The sequence below is a fragment of the Chlorocebus sabaeus genome, chromosome 1 (assembly GCF_047675955.1).
Source record: "Chlorocebus sabaeus isolate Y175 chromosome 1, mChlSab1.0.hap1, whole genome shotgun sequence".
Taxonomy (NCBI): domain Eukaryota; kingdom Metazoa; phylum Chordata; class Mammalia; order Primates; family Cercopithecidae; genus Chlorocebus; species Chlorocebus sabaeus.
Window position 1 is genome coordinate 3,084,881 of NC_132904.1, and position 22,438 is coordinate 3,107,318.

Consider the following 22,438-nt stretch of genomic DNA (forward strand, 5'->3'; position numbering starts at 1 on the left):
TGTAAAAGCATGACTGAAAACCAACAGCTATAATCCCTACAACGGTGTTAACATTTATGTTGTCTGGCGACCCTGGGAGCCCTGCGAGCCCTGCTTCTTTAGGGCCATGAGGCCATGCTGACAGCAAGGAAGGCAAACTCAGGAAGCCGGTCCCCGCAAAGTGGAGCCTCCACCCACAGCACTCCTCAACAGCGGGCTTGGAGGATCTACCTGCCCCTCTGGTGAGTCAGCATGCAGCTCAGTCTCTTTCAAGGCCAAGCCCTGCACATTCTAGCCTCACTGGGATTAAATCTTTATTCACATTTTCATTTTTTATATTATCTATTTTCCACTCCTCTCTCCTCTAAAACTTAAAATCCTATCTCAACGGAAATTAGTGCTTTTTTGGTACAAAACATTTACCTGCCTTCCTGGCAGGAAGTTGAACAAGAGGAAGAGGGAAGAGTTGGCTTAAGACTGAACCCCTGCAGGGGCCACTAGGCAGCTGCTACCCATCTGCACCACTGCAGGGTACAACAGTGGCTACATCTGCAGCCTGGACCCAGGCCCTCATGCGCAGGCATCACGCTGGGGAGGAGGCTGCCTCTGGGTTTCCGGCGCTGCTGGGCAAGGTCAGACCTCGAGGCATGTCCTTCTTATCATTGTATTATACACCCTTTCACTCTTTTTTCTTTTATTTTTGAAAATACAATATGTTGTTATTAACTAGAGGCATCATGCTGTACAATGCATCTGTTGAATTTATTCCTCCTGTTCAACTGAAATTTTGTATCTTTTCACCAACATTTACCCAATCTCTTACACCACACCCCATACCTCAGCCTCTGGTAACCACTATTCTTCTCTCTGCTTCGATGAGTTCAACTTTAAAAATTTTCCACAGATGAGTGAGGTTAGGTGGTATTTGTCTTTCTGTGCCTGGCTTATTTCACTTAATATCATGTCCTCCAGGTTCGTCTATGTTGTTGTGAATTACAGGAGTTTTTTCTTTTTAAAAGCTGAATAGTCTTCCATTGTGCAAATGTACCATATTTTCTTCATTTGTTCATGCCTTGATGGACACTTAGGTTGATTCCATATTTTGACGATCGTGGATAGTGCTGCAGTGAACACGGGAGTCTAGTGATGTCTTTGACATGCTAATTTCAAATCCTTTAGATGTATATCAAGAAGGGGAATTAATGGATCCAAGTGGGATTGAATACCAGACAGATGAATCATCAATGCCAGTAGGATTTGCATTTCTTTAGAGGCAAAATTGGAGAAGATTGTAGGTTAAACATTGGATCAACATTGGTTGTCAGCATGAGCATGAGAGTTGGGTGAGAGGCAGATGCAGCATGGGGAAGTGTTGATGAGAGAGAAGCAGGCCTGAGTGAGGGCTTCTATTTGTCTGTTCTCACATTGCAGTAAAGAACTGCCTGAGACTGGGCCATTTATAAAGAAAAGAGGTTTAATTGACTCACAGTTCCAAAGGCTGTACAGGAAGCATGGCTGGGGAGGCCTCAGGAAACTTACAATCATGGCGGAAGGTGAAGGGGAAGCAGGCAAGTCTTACAAGCCAGAGAAGGAGGAAGAGAGAGTGAAGGGGAGGAGCCACATGCCTTTAAACAGCCAGATGTTGTGAGAACTCATCACTGTCACAAGAACAGCAAGGGGGAAATCCACCCCCATGATCTAGTCACCTCCCACCAGGCCCCTCCTCCAACACTGGGGATTATAATTCAACATGAGATTTGGACGGGGACACAAATCCAACCATATCATCAGGGGAGAGTTGGCAACTGTGCTGAAAGCTTCTGAGAGCCCCATAAGCTGAGAACAAGAAAGTGATCACCAGCTGTGGCGATGTGGGTGTAAGTCCTGATTGTGATAAGAGGCATCTCAGAAGAACTACAGAAAAAAAAGGGAACATCAGATTATCCATGTGATGGGAATTGAAGATGTAGACAGTTCTGGAATTATGGCTGAGAATGTGACAAAATAGATAGGACGTTAAAAAGAGAGGAAGGTGGAATTGAGGAGCGACCTGAAACAAATCTTGATAATTAAACAGACACCTTTGACAAATCACTCAGATTCTTTGGGCCTCGCTCTTTCCATCTGTAAAACAAGAGTAATCATAACAGGTGATCTATTTTGTTATTGAGAGTTAGATGAAGTAGAGATAGAAATAATATCCTAATGTTGGTGGTAACACAATTTATCTATAGTAGTTAACTGAGACAAGAGTAATGATGAGAATATGGCAATTATTGGAGTAGATGAATTAATATTAGGTTGATGCAAAAGTAATTGTGGTTTTGCAATTAAAAGTCATGGCAAAAACAGCAAGTACGTTTGCACAGACCTAATACTTCATTTAGCAGTGTCGTCAAATTTTAATCTTACAACAAATTACATTTATATTTTTGTGATTACTCTTTGTGTAACTGTTCAGTTGCTCTCCATCTTTATAATTACTAAAACCTCCTAATTCTCAGTGAGTCTTTCCTGGAACCCCTTAAATCAACGTCCATAACCACACTCCCCTTCGTCCTTTCATCTCCGCCCCAACTTTTGGGGTTCACACCACAGCTGTGCTCGGCTTGTTTCCTTATATGTGTTTGCATGAAGATACATGCCTCCATGTGAATTCTACCTAATTAGAGCTATGAGATTTTCCTCAAATATGTAAATTCTGTAATTATTTCAGAATTGACATATGGTGCACTTTACTATATGTTTACCATATTGTTGATATTCATGGGACTAAATATTTTCAGTAATCCCTTAGATGAAAAATTTCAAAATACATCTGACAAAGAAAAATTGCTCATAACAAATATGAAGCTACAGGTATCTAATGAGTATGAAGTGCTTGTGATTGGAGTCTCCAGCCCCAGCAATCATGCAGGCAAGTCATCCATATTTCACTGAGGGCCTCTTCCTTCAGTTTGCTATTCCAGCTCAGAGGAAATCACTCACTGGGGTAACTGCCTCCATTCAAGTGGAGGCTAGAGTCTGGCAGACACTTTGTGTTGAGAGAGTGCATCTGCCTCAGGAGGCTCGTCAGGCTGGCCAAGCGGGATCCTTCGGAAGAGATGGTAGCTTCCAGAGGGGCTTCTGTGTGGGTCTTCTGATGTGCAGAAAGAGGTCTCTGTAGTCATTCTGCCGATTCCCATTCTGAAAAAAAACTCTCACTGTCAAGATTCATCTTCATAGTACCAGAAGAGGTGGAAATTGGTGGCTATGCTCACAGCTGTTGGTGGCACTGAAGAGGTGGAAATTGGTGGCTATGCTCACAGTTGTTGGTGGCACTGAAGAGGTGGAAATTGGTGGCTATGCTCACAGCTGTTGGTATCATTGAAGAGGCGGAAATTGGTGGCTATGCTCATAGCCATTGATATCATTGAAGAGGTGGGAATTGGTGGCTATGCTCACAGCCGTTAGTGTCACTGAAGAGGTGGAAATTGGTGGCTATCATTGAAGAGGTGGGAATTGGTGGCTATGCTCACAGCCGTTAGTGTCACTGAAGAGGTGGAAATTGGTGGCTATGCTCACAGCCATTGGTATCATTGAAGAGGTGGAAATTGGTGGCTATGCTCACAGCCGTTGGTGTCACTGAAGAGGTGGGAATTGGTGACTATGCTCACGGCCATTGGTATCATTGAAGAGGTGGGAATTGGTGGCTATGCTCACAGCCGTTAGTGTCACTGAAGAGGTGGAAATTGGTGGCTATGCTCACAGCCATTGGTATCATTGAAGAGGTGGAAATTGGTGGCTATGCTCACAGCCGTTGGTGTCACTGAAGAGGTGGGAATTGGTGACTATGCTCACGGCCATTGGTATCATTGAAGAGGTGGAAATTGGTGGCTATGCTCACAGCCGTTGGTGTCACTGAAGAGGTAGGAATTGGTGACTATGCTCACGGCCATTGGTATCATTGAAGAGGTGGAAATTGGTGGCTGTGGTCACAGCCGTTGGTGGCATTGAAGAGGTGGGAATTGGTTGCTATGCTCACGGCTGTTGGTGGCATTGAAGAGGTGGAAATTGGTGGCTATGGTTGGCATTGAAGAGGTGGAAATTTGTGGCTATGCTCACGGCCATTGGTGGCACTGAAGAGGTGGAAATTGGTGGCTATGCTCACGGCCGTTGGTATCATTGAAGAGGTGGAAATTGGTGGCTATGGTCACAGCCGTTGGTGGCATTGAAGAGGTGGGAATTGGTTGCTATGCTCACGGTTGTTGGTGGCATTGAAGAGGTGGAAATTGGTGGCTATGCTCACGGCCGTTGGTATCATTGAAGAGGTGGAAATTGGTGGCTATGGTCACAGCCATTGGTGGCATTGAAGAGGTGGGAATTGGTTGCTATGCTCATGGTCATTGGTGGCATTGAAGAGGTGGGAATTGGTTGCTACGCTCACGGCTGTTGGTGGCATTGAAGAGGTGGGAATTGGTTGCTACGCTCACGGCTGTTGGTGGCATTGAAGAGGTGGGAATTGGTTGCTACGCTCACGGCTGTTGGTGGCATTGAAGAGGTGGGAATTGGTTGCTACGCTCACGGCTGTTGGTGGCATTGAAGAGGTGGAAATTGGTGGCTATGCTCCCAGCCATTGGTGGCATTCAAGAGGTGGAAATTTGTGGCTATGCTCATGACCGTTGGTGTCACTGAAGCATGGAGCCAGCACAGGTGGCTTTTGGCACTGGCTGGTGCACTCTACATGGACCTGGGGGCAGCATGGGTGCGGGCCACAAGTGTGCAGATGCTGTGATTAAAACATTACAGAAAGATGGTGGGGGTAGAGGACTTATTGAGAAATGTCTGCTCCCAGCTCAGCTTCCCTCAGAGCTGCCTGGAGTTGGTGCTGCTGGGGGCAGCTGGCTCAGTGGGGAAAGGGCTCTGACAAACCCTGAGCCTCTGTGGGGCTCCTCGCTGGCTCCACAGCTGCTTCTGGGCCCCCTCCTATTCCCTGTCATGAGAAGTTGGCCACCTCACGGGGATATCTTCCTGTCTATCCGCTCACAAGGCACCACTGGCAGCCACTAGGCACACAGTGACTATATCTAGAATGAATGAGCACAACCTCCACCCATGGCTTGATACAGGATGTTCCCCCACCCCAGAAGGCCCACTCGGGCCCCTCCCAGTCAACACTACCCAAAGGCTAACCCTACTTCTATGGCCAGCAAGGCAGTATCTGCCTGGGTTTGAACAGTGTATGAGGAGTCACACCCAGTATACCCTGGGATGTGAGCTGGGCCTCCAGGAAGCAGACACCCAGACAGATAGGACTGCGAATGTTTATTAAGGAAACACTATGGAAATGAGAGGGAGAGGAGGCAGCACCAGGCACGGAGCATAAAACATGTTGGATACTCTTCCAAGATATCACGGCTCAGGAGAGTCTTCCAATTGTCCTGTAGGTAACAGGATTTGGTTTATTCCATGTGATCTTCTTTTGCCCAATACACATTTTGTCTTCTATAAAATATCTGTGCCCCTGCTGAATGGATCAGTGGGTGGCTGCATCTGTGTCTGTATGTCGTGCAGAATATTATCTACAGATCACAGACATAGATCTCAGAGGGGAACTGCGTATGCATTCCTACCATGTCCTCATCTCGTAAGGATCTGAGTTTTCATCTTGGAGACAGGCGCTTTCCCTTATCTTTTGTAACAGAGATTGGAAATCCCGGGCCTGAGCTGTTACACCCTAAGGTTTATTTAATGAACTTTGGTGAATATCTTTTGCTGATCTTCTGAGTGGGAATATTTTCATTTAACCAGTGAGAGGGGTGAGGGTCTAACACCCACCAGCTATTTTGCAAGATTCTTTATAGGCTTGATCTCTTAGTCCTCACAATGACCTCATAACCACATCATTCCTGGCTCATTTATAAGGAAGCTGGGGCTCTGAGCCCCACTGAGAGTTGGTGTCTAGGCTCAGGCAGCAGGGACACAGGGAAAGGGAGGAGTTTGCACACCAAGCTTGGGAGATGCAAAGCTGGGAGTTGCGGGTGGGAAGGAGAGAGTGCTGAGGATGAGATGATGCCAGAGCAGCTCAGGATGGGCCTTGATTTCCCCACTAGAGGTGGTCTCATTCTGAAGGCCAAGGCCACAGCTCCACCGAACCCAACCCATCCTCATTGTTAGTCTCCTTGGGCCCTAAAAACTCAGGGAGACAGGGCTCCCTGACAACCAAGTGAAATTTCCCAGACCTCGAGGCATTTACTCACCCTGATCCAAAGCCTTTACACATCCGGGGCACAGCTATCATGTTGCTTTTAACTCCCAGGTTATACCAAATTTTCAGTGCAGTATGACATAAAAAATAAGGTTGTCCACGGAAAAATGAGGGAGGAATTCTAAACAACAGAAGTTTTAAAAATGTGTTTGATTTCAAGTGTACAAGTCCCATCACGTGTCATCAGAGGACGCAGCAGCTGTCGAGACTACAGAGGCCACATGAGGACCAGCTTCCCTGAGCATCACTGAAGGTCTTCACTGGGAATTGTCCTTGTAGGTAATGAATGGCATTCACTCTTCACTACCTCACAGCCAGGGCACATTTTCTGTTGCAAATATGGAAACTCTGAAACCCAGAATATGAGATCAAGGGCACCACTGGGTGGGGGTGGGGTGATTTTGCACAACACAGTTACCAACAGAGCTGGGACTATGATGAATTATGGAATTGACTTTGTCAAAGAGTTTTCAAAATTGCACATACTTATGTTGGATTAATGAGTTTTCAGTCTTTTCACTTCGGAGATTACAGCAGATATTCTAAAGGTTAATCACCTACCTTATGGCAGAAGAGAAATAAAGTCACGCAAAAAAGAACACCTTACGTATTTTGGAAAGGGGACCCCAGCATATTTGGAGTAAAATGGGTCAGTCAGGGTCCCCTGGGCCATGAGACCCACAGCAGTGGAGCTCAGTGGCATCTCCTCATGTTATTTCTGCAAACAGAACAGTGAACACCCTTCAGCCCTTGGCCCCTGAGCATTTATGGCTTCTGCAGGTGCCACCGAAGATGACCAGCTGGGAACGGAGAAGTCTCGAAGCTCATGGGGAATATTTTGCTTTTGAAAAACTCCACCCAGAAAAGGCACCCCAGAACCCACAGAGCAGAGGCCCGGCCAGGAGAGGGCGCTGTGGGAAAAGACGAAAGTGTCCTGAAATAGGCAGAGTGAAAATGACTCCAGCATTTACCTTTTATCCATTTCTGATAAACAGTACAAAGGCAAAAAAAGGATTTTCGCCCAAAAGCTCTGTTGACATTCTATGAGACAAACACCAACCTATTTAATTTTCATAATGTAAATGGTAGATATTTTCATAATTCTTATGCTAATATATCACTTCCCTGATTTTTTTTTTTGGTAAAACCCAATATTCCTAATGAAGTCCAGAACCATGAATTGTTCTAAATAATTTCTTCTTATTTATGATTACAAGTATACCTCTACAGGAAGTCAGTATACTCACACCAAGGCTAGTTTTCCAGAAGAAAATGCCAAGTGAACAAATTCCCAGGGAAACAATAACAAGCATCCAGGGAATTCCAGGAAAGTCAGGCCGGGATGAAAACGGTCCGGCAGAACACTGAGGACCTGGAATAATAAGAGCTGAAATAATGAGAAGGCTCAATGATATTGACAATATTTCAGTCACAAAGACTCACCCTTAGAAACCCTCAACCTCCTCCAAGAAGTAACCACACCCCTCAGATATCACCAGCAAATTCCACTGCTTCAAGAAGGATTGGAAGTTGACAGTCTCATGTTTCCTGCATGGCTGGTAGTGTTTTTAAGCATTGCAAATGTGGGGTGTCTTTTTTCTTTGGTCTAAAGCAGGGAGGTCCAATCTTTTGGCTTCCCTGGGCTATATTCAAAGAAGGAGAGTTGTCTTGAGCTGCACATAAAATACACTAACACTAGAACTAGCTGATGAGCTAAAAAAATTACAAAAAATCTCATAATGTTTTGAGAAAGTTTACAAATTTGTATTGGGCCATGTTCAAAGCTGTCCTGTGCTGCATGTGGCCTGTCACCTGTGGGTTGGACAAGCTAGGTTTAAAGTAATTATCATTTTTTAAAGTTACTTACTTTTTAAATTGACATAAACATTGGATATATTTATCATGTATCACACGATAAAAGAATCCCTGTGAATCACACTTCTCTCTTGGATTATGAATGAATGAGTCTCTGCCATTTAAAGATCGCCGTAAGTCAAAAAACTGCAATAAAGAGACGATTTCATTCAGAAATAAGTTATCAAATTTTAGTGCTTAATAATAACCAAAGTGGAAATCATGAATATGGCATGAATAGTGTGGGAAATCTCTAAGATTCTTGATATTAATTCTATTAGACTCTTATGTGAATGAAGACGAAGACTTCCCGTGAGTAAGTTCAGATGGCTTCTGATAACATTCCTACATAGATTCCTCAGGATTTAACTGTATGTTCTTGAAAACATCTTAATTTTAAGTGCTTCTTTCAAGATGGTGAATTAGATAGGCATTCAACAGGTTGGACTCAGCATATACTGAGTCCGAAATGGAAAAGACTGAGTTAGAGATCTGTGCAACAATGGAAATGATTTCAAAAAACATGGTGTTGAGAAGAATCAGACACAAAGGAGTATCTATGGCATGGCACGCATCTATATACGTGAAATTCCAGAAGAAACAAAATCAGCCTATGATGAGAAAGGGATTGGCTGGGAAGAGGGAGAGTTCACTTTCTGGGGCAATGTAATACTGTAGATCATGAAAGGGGCTTTGGATATGCAGTGTGTGTGCTTTCCAAAGTGAGCAATGTTACACCTAAGATTTGTAGAGTTTGTTCAGTGTAATTCTTGTTTAGAAGAAAATTTTATAAAGAAACATTGAATTCTAGTTAATGTTAGTTTTGCTAAACTATTCATCGGAAGTATGTTGATGTCTCCAACACAGTTGGAAATACATCTAAAATAAGATGGACTGATGGACGGATAGAGGGATGGAAAGATGGGCAGATACATGTTAAGTCATGTTCATTAAAATGTTAACACATCAATGCTGTATTTACAAACATTTTTATAGCAAAATGTTGATGGTAATTGCCAAAACCACTTGTGTCGTGTAATTTTTTCCCCTTTAAACAAGAGTTCCAAAATAATTATTATTCACGTTCTACATGTTTGAACAATTTTATACATAATATCAACTGGATGTTTTTTGTATCACTTGATCCCGGCGTTGTAAAATGCAAGGACACAGGAAAAGCTTGCAGAGGTGCTGCTTTATGGGTTTTTGTTTTCAGGACAAAGACCAAATGGGAAAAATAAGCCTTCTATTTCTTTCCAAGGGAGAGGACAGACGCACTGTCATATGACCATACAAAGGAATTTTACTCAGCAATATAACAAAGACAAACTATTAATATTTAAAACAATATGAATCAGTGTGAACATGATTCTGCTGATTTTACAGAATTCAGAACAAGAATATGTCTCCTGTATGACTCCATTACATGCAATGGCAGTGCAGGGGGAGGATAGTAAGATGGAGGGAGAAGGACAGACGGATTCAAGAGGAGGAGGAGAAAACTTTGAAGAGGGAGGAATGTGCTTATTGTCTTGAATCTGGAATGTGGTGATGCTTTCATTGCTGTGTCCATATGTAAAAGCCAGCAAATTGTATTCTTTATAAAGGGGCGGTTAATATACAGAACTTTATATCACTTAAAAAGTAGGAAGGAAATTTGAGGCACAAATTATTAGTTTTTATTTATCTGACAAAAACATTGCAAATATTTTAAAAATTATAGAACTTTACCTACAAATGCATAATTCAATTTAAAATGGAGATAAGAAATACAAACTCACAATGGTTGGGAAGCCAAGGTCTTCTTTTATATATTTAAAAATTTGTATTACATTCTTTGATATATATGCAAAAATACGTCCACACTGTATGGAAAAATGAGAAAAAATATAAGAAAAAAGTCTCAAAGTTATAGATGAAAATATTACATAAAGATATATTTACATATACACAAATTGAGAGTGGACAGCTGCTATAACAATACCTAGGTTATATTCCAACAAAAACAATCACAGATTGTTGTTTAGCCCGAGTTTCTAAAAACATTCACTTTTGAAAATCACTGTTCACTACTGCTGAAACGGGGCACTTCATGTCAGATTTTCAAAGTCCATACAGATTTGCATAACATAGTCTCCTTGGAATTATGATTAAAACTGTGAGAACTGAAGTCAGTCAAAAACACAGTACCAAGTAACCACTAACAAGAGTTCACCTTCATATTTTAGAGCAAAGCACCTGAAGCACTCAGGAGCACCTTGGAAATCCACATGGAAGGCAATCCAAACTTCCTGGAATGTATGGCCACCACCACACGAGGCACACATATTATTTTACAATCACTGGATTTACAAGTATTGGGGGAGAAAATAAATACAAAATGCAACTGAGACCAATCCACATACCAAGACTCAGTTTTGTGCAAATCAAACCTCTGTAGAAAGCAGCCTCTGAGCTCTGCGGCACTTTTGTCTTCAGCCTCACGGTGGAGATGAGCGCAGCCCGGGCTCCTGGGAGGGAGGCATTGTCACTGAGTAGCCTCCATCTGAAAGGAAGCAGGAGCTCTGGGCACAATGATTAAAGATGTGGATCAAATGCACAAGAAGGACAAAGACCATCTTGTCACTGACCAGGAAAACATCCTCCATCTTGGGCACTCTTGTCACATCTGACAATTATCAGGTTATCAGTAGTGGGCTCCTACCCAGATTAGGTCCAATGTGTCCAGGAAAAAGCTTAGGTTCTGACAGTTGACCATGAGCAAGGGTGGACGTGGAAAATGCAATGAGGAAAATGTATCCAAGTCTTCAAAGGTGAGGTAGGGAAAGAGAGCGTAACTGATCTATGAAATGCAGCCAGGTAAAGGGAAGAACATTCCAACCAAGATTATCAAGACATTTCCTCCTTCACAGACTCAAAAGAATCAAGAGCCTCTTCTCTGATTGGAGGCACTCATGTGGGGCGATTCCGCCTCGATGCGGCGGTTGCTCCCCATCACTGGACTTTTCCAGCTCCCTCTCTGAGAATCTGGTGCATGCCACTCGGAACAAATACTCTCATCTCCGTAAGGTGCCCTCTCCTGCGCGTAGTGGAGAGGTTTTATAATGTGAGGGTGAAACCTTTCAAAGTGGAAACCTGTGATTTCTTCCTATTTGGACAATCAAAAGGACTTTAAGACCCTTTCTGCTTTGGGTACATCAACGATCTGCACAAGACACATTTTACAGAACAAAGGACAATAGAGTCCTCATTCACATCCTGGTCATGTCACTCCTGGGGACTCCGCATTGCAACCTCCACCTCCTGGGCCCAAGCGATCATCCCACCTCAGCCTCTCAAGTAGCTGGGACTATAGGTGCTCACCGCCACGTCTAATTGTTTGAGTTTTTTGTAGAGACGGGGTTTTGCTATGATGTCCAGGCTGGTCTCAAATTCCTGGACTCAAGCCATCTGCCCACCTTGGGCCCCCAAAGTGCTGGGATTACAGGCGTGAGCTGTGTCATTTCACACTCCATGACAGTCCAATGAAAAGGAAAGAACTCCGCAGGTCCACTGTCTACTCATGTAGCTGGACTGATGGCTGGGAAACCCCAGCACGAGAAGCCAAAAGAGCAGCCACTGCAGCCGCATGTCCTCGTCCTCTCAGGGCACCCTGAGGTGGCCAGGACAGAGGTGGAGGTTGCAGTGAGCCAGGATCGCCCCACTGCACTCCAGCCTTGGCGACAGAGACCTTGTCTCATACAAAACGAAGTGAAATGTCGTTTGAGTTCTGTGTCATCTGGTTTGATGACTTTCTAGGAACTTCTGAGTCATCTGCTCTTGGGAGCTGCCTCCAGGGAGTCCATGTCCAATCAGAGCGATGGGAGCTCCAGAAGCCCATTAGATGGGAGAAAAAAGGGCTCTCCCCTGCTGGGATGTTTGCAAATCTGACTTTAAATATTTCTCTGTGCTCCTCTCCTCTCCTCTCCCCTCCCCTCCCCTCTTTTTTCTTTTCTTTTCTTTCTTTATCGAGACAAGGGCACACTTTGCTGTCCTGGCTGGAGTGCAGTGGCATGATCATACCTCACTGCAGCCTTGATCTCCCAGGCTCATATGGTCCTTCCACCTCAGCCTCCTGAGTAGCTGGGACTGAAAGTGTGCATACCACTCCCAGCTAATTTTTAAAAAATCTATAGTAGAGACAAGGTCTTACTATGTTGCCCAGGCTGGTCCCAAACTTTTCAGCTCAAGTGATACTCCCTTCTTGGCCTCCCAAAGTGCTGGGATTACAGATGTGAGCCACCATGCCCAGCCTAGTTTTTATATATATATATATACACACACACACACACACACACACACACACATATATGTGTGTGTATATATATATGTGTATATATATAAACTATATAAAATAGTCTACGATTTTTTTTTTTTTTTTTGAGATGGAGTTTCACTCTTGTTGCCCAGGCTGGAGTGCAATGGCACAATCTTGGCTCACCGCAACCTCCACCTCCCAGGTTCAAGCAATTCTCCTGTCTTGGCCTCCTGAGTAGCTGGGATTACAGGCATACACCACCACGCCCAGCTAATTTTGTATTTTTAGTGGAGATGGGGGTTTCTCGTTGTTGGTCAGGCTGGTCTCGAACTCCCAACCTCAGGTGATCCACCCGCCTTGGCCTCGAAAAGTGCTGGGATTACAGGCGTGAGCCACTGCTCCCGGCTAGTTTATCTTTACAGTAATATATTTGTAGATTTAACTCCATGTAAATCAAAGTTGAATCTATGTGTTCTGCAGGGCAGAGAAGTTATACATCCAACAAAAACTATAGAAAAAAATTAAAAAATACTCAGAAATATATGTATTTTATTTATACACCTGTATAATATTTATTATAGCAGTAATAATGACTCTGTAGTTACAAAAGAGGGAAAGGATTTAAAAAAATCCCTGGGAGATGCTATTCCACTATGTCCCATCCAATAACAATGGTACATTGTTATCTATTATTGACATCTTTCACTAAGATGGAATTGGTTTTTGGTAGGATAACACTTTATGAACACCAGGCTTAACACATTTAACACAGTTGTGTTTAATTAAAAACAAATTAAGTTCACATAGAATCTTAAAAAGCATTTCAAACTTTATGGTATATTACCTTAATAAAATACTGGTAAAACAATTAATTTACAAAATTCAAAATGTTTCCCTCTTCCTATAATGCAGAAGGTGTAAGGTCAGCCGAGAGAAAGGATGAGGAGACCCAAAGTCAGGCAAGCAAGCTGTACTGAGCCGCCTGGCTGCTCTGCCGCAGTTAGAGGAGGCAGCGCTGCTTACAGACTACAGCAGGGTTTCAGAGGGCCAGAACCAGGTCGGGGTGTGGGAGCTGAGCTGGGGGTGTAGGAGGACTGGGTCGGGGTGTGGGAGCTGAGCTGGGGGTGCAGGAGGACTGGGTTGGGGTGGGGGAGCTGAGCTGGGGGTGCAGGAGAACTAGGTTGGGGTGGGGGAGCTGAGTCGGGGGTGCAGGTATCTTGTCCGCATCCTGGAGATGTTTTTTGCCAGCTTTGTTATGTGAAGTGAACAGACATGTTAACCGCATCCTGTAACTATCTGGACAGTCACTGGAGGGGACGGTGAAGGGAGGGTTTGTCGTTTGCCCTGGGGTAGCTGTGTGGAGAGTGCAAGGGGCTGTATTGTAAGGCCTGTGGGAGGGGAAGAGAATGGTCTGGTCAGGTGACTCTAACATTTTAGCCTTTTAATAGATGATAGGAAAAGGGATGCCATTTTTCGTCTGGCTACTTCAAGCCGAGAGGGCGCAGTGGTTAGGGGAAAGGCTGGAAGGTAGGGGTTGGTCCTGGTTTTGAAATTGCCAGTATTCCTGTAGTCGCGTCATGTCTTGTATGGTTCCGTGGGTGAAAGTTCGGACGTGGTTCTGTAAAAACTGGGTACAGAGACGTAAGAGGCACGGCCCAAAGACTGGAAGGAGAATGGTTATGGCGGGTCCTACGAGTGGGAGGAACCAGAGGGCCTAAGAGATGAGAGACCAAGGGGGCAACAGGGCCAGGCAGAGGAGCTGATTTTTTTTTTTTTTTTTTTTTTTGGTGGGGTGGGGGGCTTGGTCTTTTAGTTTTTTGACTGCATCCTGAACCAGGCCTGACTGATTGAAACAGAAACAGCATTCCTCATCTAGGAAGATCCAGAGACTTCCTTTTTCTGCAGTAAGTAAACCAAGCCTTTGCGGTTTTGTAGGGTAACTGCTGCTAGGGAGTCTAGTTGGTTTTGGAGGTGGGTCATAGTCTACAGTTTTTTTTTTTTCTTTTTCAGGGAAGCCTGTAAGTCTGTAGAGTGCCTGGAAATACGATAATGAGGTTCCTCTTACTGGGTATGTAGGAATAGATGGAGAGCGGAGCGTCCCTTGGGAGGAAGTGACAGAGCACATATGACAGTTTGAAGTTATGTTTTTTAGCAAGGTAGATAGGTGGGGCGAAGAGAAATACAGGCAAAGGAGAAGGTAAGGGGGGTACACCCCAACATGGAAAGATTGGTGAAGGGATGTTAGGATTTTTTTTTTTTCATTTGTTTTTGGGGGAGGACGACTTTTTTGATGATCTAGTTCCTTTGGAAGGAGGTGCCTTGTTGTAGCAGTGAGGCTTTTTTTAGTGGGGGAATTCTGGGGTTGCATTGCAGGGGTAATGAGGAAGAGAGAGCCAGGGGAGACCTTTTTTGCTGCTTTATCGGCTTTTGTTGCCTTTTGAGATTTTATTTGATCCCGTTTGATGTCCTGCTTCGGTTGGAAGGTATGCAGCCTGAAGTAGTTGGTAAATAAGGGGGACCTTAGTGATGGCAGTTCCTTTGGCAGTAAGGAATCCTCTCTTTTGCCAGATGGCAGCATGCGAATGAAGGATGTGATAGGCATATTTGGAAAGGGTTAGCGCTCTGGTGACAGCTTTAAGTTTTGCTTTTTGGGAGGAGGTTCCTGGAGGTAGGGGCCTGGCTTTAATTACTTGGTCAAGAGAAACAACTGTATATCCAGCAATTCTGGGGGAGCCAGTGGGCCTGGAAGAGGAGCCCTCTGTGAATAGCTGGTCATTGGGGTTGGTGAGAGGCTTGGAGGAAACGTTTGGGAAGTGTGCAGGTGGTCTAGGATGTCAGTGCAAGAATGAGTAGGAAGGGAAGAGCACACCAGGAGTAAGGATTCTGGGTTGAGGGGAACACTTTTGGTAAGGCAGAATTTGGGATTTTTGATAAAGAGGACATGGAGTAATTGAATCTGGGAAGGAGGAGGAGAGCTTAACGCTTGGCAGGAGAGGAGATCTTGTAGATTATGAAGACTATATAGATTGTGGTATTTGGACTGAATGTTCAATTTCCTGCTTTCCAGAGCTAAAACAGCCACTGCTGCTAGCGCTGTAAGACAGGCTGGCCACCTTTGACTGTGTTGTTGGGTTGTTTAGAGAGGCAGGAACAGGAGCAAAGGAAGGAGGATTTTATTTCTGTTGTCTTCAGACACCAAGGGCTATTCCTTGGTTTTCGGCAGTATAGAGAGTGACAGGTTGGGAGCTATTAGGTTAGGACAGAGCCAGTGCAGTGATGAGAGGGGTTTGGAGTTGGTGGATGTGAGGAGGTTAGGGGTTTATTGAGGGGGCCTTTGGCTGCTTTATAAAGGGGATGAGCTAGGAGGGCAAAGTTGGGAGTCTATTTTTTTTTTTTTTCTTTTTTTAGAGACGGAGTCTCGCTCTGTCACCCAGGCTGGAGTGCAGTGGCCAGATCCCAGCTCACTGCAAGCTCCGCCTCCCAGGTTTACGCCATTCTCCTGCCTCAGCCTCCTGAGTAGCCGGGACTACAGGTGCCTGCCACCACGCCCAGCTAGTTTTTTTGTATTTTTTTTTTTAGTAGAGACGGGGTTTCACCGTGTTAGCCAGGATGGTCTCGATCTCCTGACCTTGTGATCCGCCCGTCTCGGCCTTCCAAAGTGCTGGGATTACAGGCTTGAGCCACCGCACCCCGCCAGGAGTCCATATTTTTAAAAAGCCTGCTAGCCCTAGGAAGGAATGGAGTTAGTGTTTTGAGGAAGGTGGAGATAGGCTGTCTATTAAGGCTGCCAGTGACAGGGTCATGGCTCGAGATCTGGGCCATTCTTTGGAGGGGGTGACCCTATAGCCTTTATTAGTGAGGAAACTGAGAAGGAGGCAGTATGAGTCCGGGAGTTTTTTAAAGAAGGGCTACAGAGAAGGAGGTCATCTACATATTGAAGAAGGCGGCTGGGTGAAAGATCCAAGGAGGCAAGGTCTTGGGCTAGGGCTTGCCGGAAGAAATGAGGGCTATCCCTGAAGCCCTGAGGGAGGACAGTCCACGTGAGTTGTCGTGACTGGAGGCTGTCGGGGTCAGTTTGGGTGAAAGCAAAGAGGTTTTGGGAATCAGGGTGTAGGGGAATGATGAAGGCGGCATCTTTTAGGTCAACTGTGGTGTAGTGGGTGGTGTTGGAGGGGATGAGAGAAGTGTATAGGGGTTAGGGACTACAGGTTGAATAGGGAGAACAGCCTGAGTGATAGCTCGGAGGTCCTGAACGAGTTGGTATGAGCGTCAGATTTTTCAATAGGGAGGATGAGGTGTTACATGGAGAGTGTGTTGGTCTAAGCAGACTGTGTGAGCAGAGCTTGTTTGTGATGGGTTGTAAGCCCTTTGGTGTGTTAGGGAAATAGGGTATTGGAGAATGCTGGGAAATTTAGAGGGTCTTTTAATGGGATTTTGATGGGGTCCTGGTGAGCAGCTATGGAAAGGGTGGTGGTGTCCCACACTACTGGGTTAATGAGGGAGGCGGGTAGCAGGTGCTGGGGAAGGGGGGGTCAGGGGCTGGACTAGCAGAGAGGAACAGGAGGGACTCTGGTTGAGGGGGACAGGAAAAGGTGATAGAAGCTTTGAATTTGGTTAAAATGTCTTGGCCTAGGATTGGGGTGGAGCAATGAGGCATAAGGAAGGAGTGTGAAAAAATAGTATTAAATAGGGAACAAGTAAAGGATTCAGTAGCATGTGGATGCGAGATGAGTCGATCAACCCCCACAACAGAGACCTTGGAAGGGTAAGTGGGTCCTAAAAATTCAGGTAAAGCTGAGTAGGTGGCCCCACTATCAATTAAAAAAGAGACTGGCTTACCTGCTATTAGCAGAGTTACCCTGGGCTCCAATGCAGTGATGGCAGATGGGGCCGGGGGCCCTGGGCTCTGTCAATCTTCAGTGGCCAAGCCAAGGAGCTGTGGGAGTGAGTGACTCTTCACTCTTTGCTTTGCCAGGGCCTTGAGGAACCGGCCTGTTAGTCTGCTTGTTGAGGACAATCAGACTTCTAGTGACCAGTTCGTTGGCAAGCTAGGCAAGGAGTTTTTGGCATTCACGGGTTAGGGCATGTTTGGGCCCAACAGCCTTGTTTGCAGCACTTAAAACAGGGCCCGGGAGGGTCACTGCTATGGGGTCTTTTGTGCCCCAGGTAGCCTGAGCAGGCTGATGAATAGCTGCTGCTAGGAGCTGGTATTTGGCATGATCTCATTGGGCTTTATCTTATTTTGCTCATCTCTGTTGTTGAAGACCTTAAAGGCCAGGTTAAGGGGTTTCAGGGCCGTCTTCTACCTTTTTTGAGCATGTGCCGTATGTCAGGAGCAGACTGAGAGATGAAATGGATATTAAGAATAATAGTTCCTTCCCGGGAGGTGGGGTTAACGTGGGTGTATTTTTGGAAGGTCTCTGTAAGGCAGGAAAGAAATTAGTGGGATTTTTGTCGGCCCTTTGGGAGATTTTTTTGAGTTTTTCAAAGTTACGGCCTTACGGCCGCTTTGTTAAGGCCTCTGATAAGGCAAGTGATCATGTGATCACGAGATGCCTGGCCAGGTTCTGTGGGCTGGTACTCCCAGGAGGGTTTTTCCCAGGGAACTGCAGCGGCCCCTATGGGCTTAGTAGGCTCTTGCCGATGAAGATCACTGGCATGCGCCTGAGCTGCAAGCCACTCTTCCTTTTTTTTTTTTCCAGGAGAGTAAAAGAGAGGATAATATAGAGATCATGCCAAGTGAGCTATCTGATATAAGTGTCAGGATTGGAGGAAAATGACCTGAGACGTTTCTTAATTTGGGAAAGGTTAGAGAGGGAGAAGAGAATGTGGACGCGAATGACTCCTTTAGCCACCTCTCAGAGGGGAAGTAAGGGGGCCGACTGTTGGGCATGCTGAGTCTGAGAGTGGGTATGAGGTGGAGATGGGGAGGAATCGGAATCAGAAGCTGGGTGGTTGGAGAGAGGAAGAGAAAGAAGACAGCAGCGGGAGTCTATGGTGGAGGACTGTGATGATTTGGGGGAGGATTATGGTGCTGTTGGTGAAAAGTCGGCAGGGTCAAAGGAGGAAGAATCATTGGGAGGAGTGGTGACGCGTGTGGGGGGTCTGAGAATGGGTCAGGTGTGGAGCAGGTGAGGAGGATTTGGAAAGTAGAGCAGGACTGACAGAGGGAGGGACAGCTACGGAGGGCAAACGAAAGCCCGAACATAAGGGATCTCTGACCACTTTGATTGCAATGGCAGAAGTTGTCTCGGTACCTGAGAATGTTGAAATTGAAAGTGCTGTTTTCAGGACACTGGGAGCCATTGTTTACTTTACATTGTGGCCAGGCAGTGTTCCAATAAAAGATGAGTTATTTTTGGCTGAATTTCGGAATGGAGGCTAAGGGCGTTAAGGTTACGGAGGAGACACCCAAGCGGCGGATGTCTTTGAGGGAGTGGATTGGGAGGCTCCCACAGTGGAATGGGAAAGGGAGGGGTAGAGATGGGAGACTTGACCAGAGACTAGAATGGTGGGAGAAGGCATCCCTTGTCCCATGGTTCAAGTTGGAGAAGTGCGATAATCCCCGGTTCAGCCACCCCTGATAGGGAGATATCGAGGGCCTCCTGGAGGCCGGGAGGAGGAGGAAACCCTTGGCCCAGCGCTGGGTCTTTTGGGAAGGAAAGAATAGACAAGGGTTCCAGAAATAAGGCAAAAGTCTCCTTTACTCACCCCTGAGGTGGCCTTGGTGTTCGATGTGTTCGCCAGCAATGGAAAGATCCTTGGGTCTCCAGCAGGTTCTGGAAGGGGGAGTTTAGCTGGGGGAAGGAGGGAGGGAAGGAGAAAGGGAGAAAGGGAGGCCAAACTCTACCATCATCCTGGGTTTTGGCACCAGAGATCTAAGGTCAGCTGAGAGAAAGGATGAGGAGACCCAAAGTCAGGCAAGCAAGCTTCACTGAGCTGCTTGGCTGCTCTGTCAGTTAGAGGAGGCAACTCCGCTTACAGACTATAGCAGGGTTTTATAGGGCCAGAACCAGGTCGGGGCTGGGGAGCTGAGTTGGTGGTGCAGGAGAACTAGGTCGGGGTGGGGGAGCTGAGCTGGGGGTGCAGGAGAACTAGGTTGGGGTGGGGGAGCTGAGTTGGGGGTGTAGGTATCTTGTCCGCATCCTGGAGATGTTTTTTGCCAGCTTTGTTATGTGAAGTGAACAGACATGTTAACTGCATTCTGTAACTATCTGGACAAACAGTTACTGGAGGGGACAGTGAAGGGCGGGTTTGTCTTTTGCCCTGGGGTAGCTGTGTGGAGAGCGCAAGGGACTGTATTGTAAGGCCTGTGGGAGGGGAAGGGAATGCTCTGGTCAGGGTGACCCTAACAGAAGAGTATTATTCTAAACACCTAGCTCATAAATCACTTACAAGTATATAAAACAACCACAAAGAGCCTCTCTACCAAGATTTTACTCACGCATCTTACATTTCAGTGTCTTTCACCTTTCATGGACAAGTATATCAGTGATGCACACCTAATAGAAGAGAATTTCTCACATCTCTGATGCAGCAACAACTGACCATGTGTTTTCACATCAGCACTAGAAATGAAGACACAGCATGAACTGATTCGAGGATTAAAAGACATCAATATTCGCTTTTCAAAAATTTAACATTTTTCAATGCAAAAAAGTGTATTTTGAATGTAATTATAACTCTACAAAAACTCAGTCTCATCCTCCTTTTAAACTTAAATAAGAATGAACGATCTATTTCAAGTCGAGATGTCTCTGTAGACTCAACACACGGATTCACTGTCATTTCCGAACGTGTCCGTGCTCTATTCCTCTCTTCTTCAAATCCTCCAATGTTTACTTAAATTGAATTTTGCTTATTTTTCCCATTTACTGTATTTGCAAAATATCTTTTAGTATGAACTCTGATGTTTTCTAAGCTATCATTTTTGAACAAATGTTATTCCACAGTTATGATATTTGTTGGGTTTCTCTACAAATTCTCTGGAAGTTTAAGCAACTGTTGCAAGTCTTCCATCTAGTATAAAATATAATTGTAACATTTTTTTTCAGAAGAAATACTCTTGTGTGCTCTGGAGACTTATATTTCATGAAAGGTCTTTCAATAGTAATTAAATTTATAATAACTTTGTTACATCCAAACTGATGTAAAGTAGGATGCGAGCAGATACTAAAGGCTATGCCTATTTTTATATTTATTTTTTTTCTCAAGTATGAATGCTTTCATGTACAGTCAGGTGTGAGAACTGGGTGAAGGCTTTGCCACACTTTTCACACTTGTAGGGTTTCTCTCCAGTATGAATTCTCTTATGTACAATAAGGTTTGAGGACTGGGTAAAGTTCTTTCCACATTCTTCACATTTGTAGGGTTTCTCTCCAGTATGGGTTTTCTTATGTTTGGTAATATCTGAGAACCACATAAAGACTCGGCCACATTCTTCACATTTGTAGGGTTTCTCTCCAGTATGAATTCTCTTATGTACAATAAGGTTGGACGACTGGGTAAAGTTCTTTCCACATTCGTCACATTTGTAGGGTTTCTCTCCAGTATGGGTTTTCTTATGCTTAGTGAGGTCTGATAACTGCTTAAAGATGTTGCCACATTCTTCACATGTGTAGGGTTTTTCTTCAGAATGAGTTCTCTTATGATTAGAAAGGCTTGAGCAAGTTCTGAAGACTTTCCCACATTCTTCACACTGGTAGGGTTTCTCTCCAGTGTGAATCCTCCTATGTTCACTGAGGTGTGAGGACTGTGTATAGGCTTTCCCACATTCTTCACATTTGTATGGTTTCTCACCAGTGTGAATTCTCTTATGTTTAGTAAGGTCTGAGAACCATTTGAAGATGCTGTCACATTCCTCACATTTGAAAGGTTTCCCTCCAATCTCATTTCTCTGATGTTTGGAAGGATTTGGGCTGTGGTTAAAACCTTTGTACCATGTTTCACATTTGGAGAGCTTCTCTCCAGCAAGAATCAGCTGTTGATTAGAAAGGCTTGAGCAAGATACAAAGACACTGCTGCACTCTTCATATTTGCAGGGTTTTTCCTCAGTACTACGCTCATGTTCAGTAAGGTGGGAGTACTGGTTAAATACTTTGCCAAATTCTTCACATTTGTAATGTTCCCCTCCAGCGTAAATTCCATTTTTAGTGAGGACTGAGCAAGTTTTAAAAACTTTGTCACATTCTTGACATCTGTAAGGTTTCTCTCCAGTGTCAATGTTCTCATGTTCAGTAAAGTGTGAGCACTGGATAAAGGTTTTGCCACATTCTCCACATTTTTGGAATTTTTTTCCAGTGTGAATTTTCTGATGTTCAGTTAGGAATGAGAACATCTGAAAGGATTTGCCACATTCTTGACATTTGAAAGGTTTCTCTCCAGTATTACTTATATTATGTCTATGCAAATTTGAAAAGTTATTAAAGATTTGAACATATTTATTACATTGAAAGATTTTGCTATGGGTAGTTGATGAACATTGGTTAAGTTCATTATAATCTTTTTGCAACTTACACTCATCTAAACCTTCCCAGTCTTTCCTTAAATGTAAATTATCAAGGCCACAATTTCCATATCCTCTCAGTATTGATTTTGGGAACGCATCTTGTATGCCCTGCTCTGGCAAAAGGTCTTGGGTAACATGAGAAGACATAGCTGAAAAAAAAAAAAAAAGTTATCCCACTTACTAGACACAGATGAATATATTTTATGAATCTAATCTGTAAAATAATGCCAAATACATTAGCAAAATGGCATAAAAAATACCACAGGTCCTAATTTCTGTATAAACATATAAATGTAACAATACCTAGTGAGAAAATGCATCTGAACTCTAAAAACCACTTCAGAGTTTGCAGCACCCCAGGTGAGCACAATGCTAGGAGTCACATAAAAAAAAAAAAGTGTGTTACATTTACCCCCCACAGCCCCTGCTCCTCCGCAGTACAGCACAATGCCTTTGAGAGTACATCCTCAACTCCTGGCTTCTCCTTCAAAAGAGAAAGAAAGTATTGGCGCAAGTATTTTTACTTTTGGCCTTTTGAAGCTTTGGCAAAGAC

General features: G+C 44.5%; 1 protein-coding gene across 16 annotated transcripts in view; it reads right to left on the reverse strand.

Moving 5' to 3' along the window:
- Window positions 1-395: 395 nt before the first annotated feature.
- Window positions 396-22,438, reverse strand: part of ZNF195 (zinc finger protein 195) — a 45,100-nt gene continuing 23,057 nt past the window's right edge. For 7 of the 16 annotated variants that reach the window (XM_073008418.1, XM_073008466.1, XM_073008487.1 and 4 more), the window contains 3 exons: window positions 9,862-22,034; window positions 8,094-8,227; window positions 5,271-7,598 (listed from right to left, as the gene is read on the reverse strand). In XM_073008418.1, the coding sequence (XP_072864519.1) occupies window positions 20,587-22,034 (1,448 nt within the window). In that variant the 3' untranslated portion in view covers window positions 5,271-7,598; window positions 8,094-8,227; window positions 9,862-20,586. Of the gene's footprint in view, window positions 7,599-8,093; window positions 8,228-9,861; window positions 22,035-22,438 lie in introns of all 16 variants that reach the window. The other 9 variants (XM_073008223.1, XM_073008339.1, XM_073008314.1 and 6 more) reach the window with 9 other exon arrangements.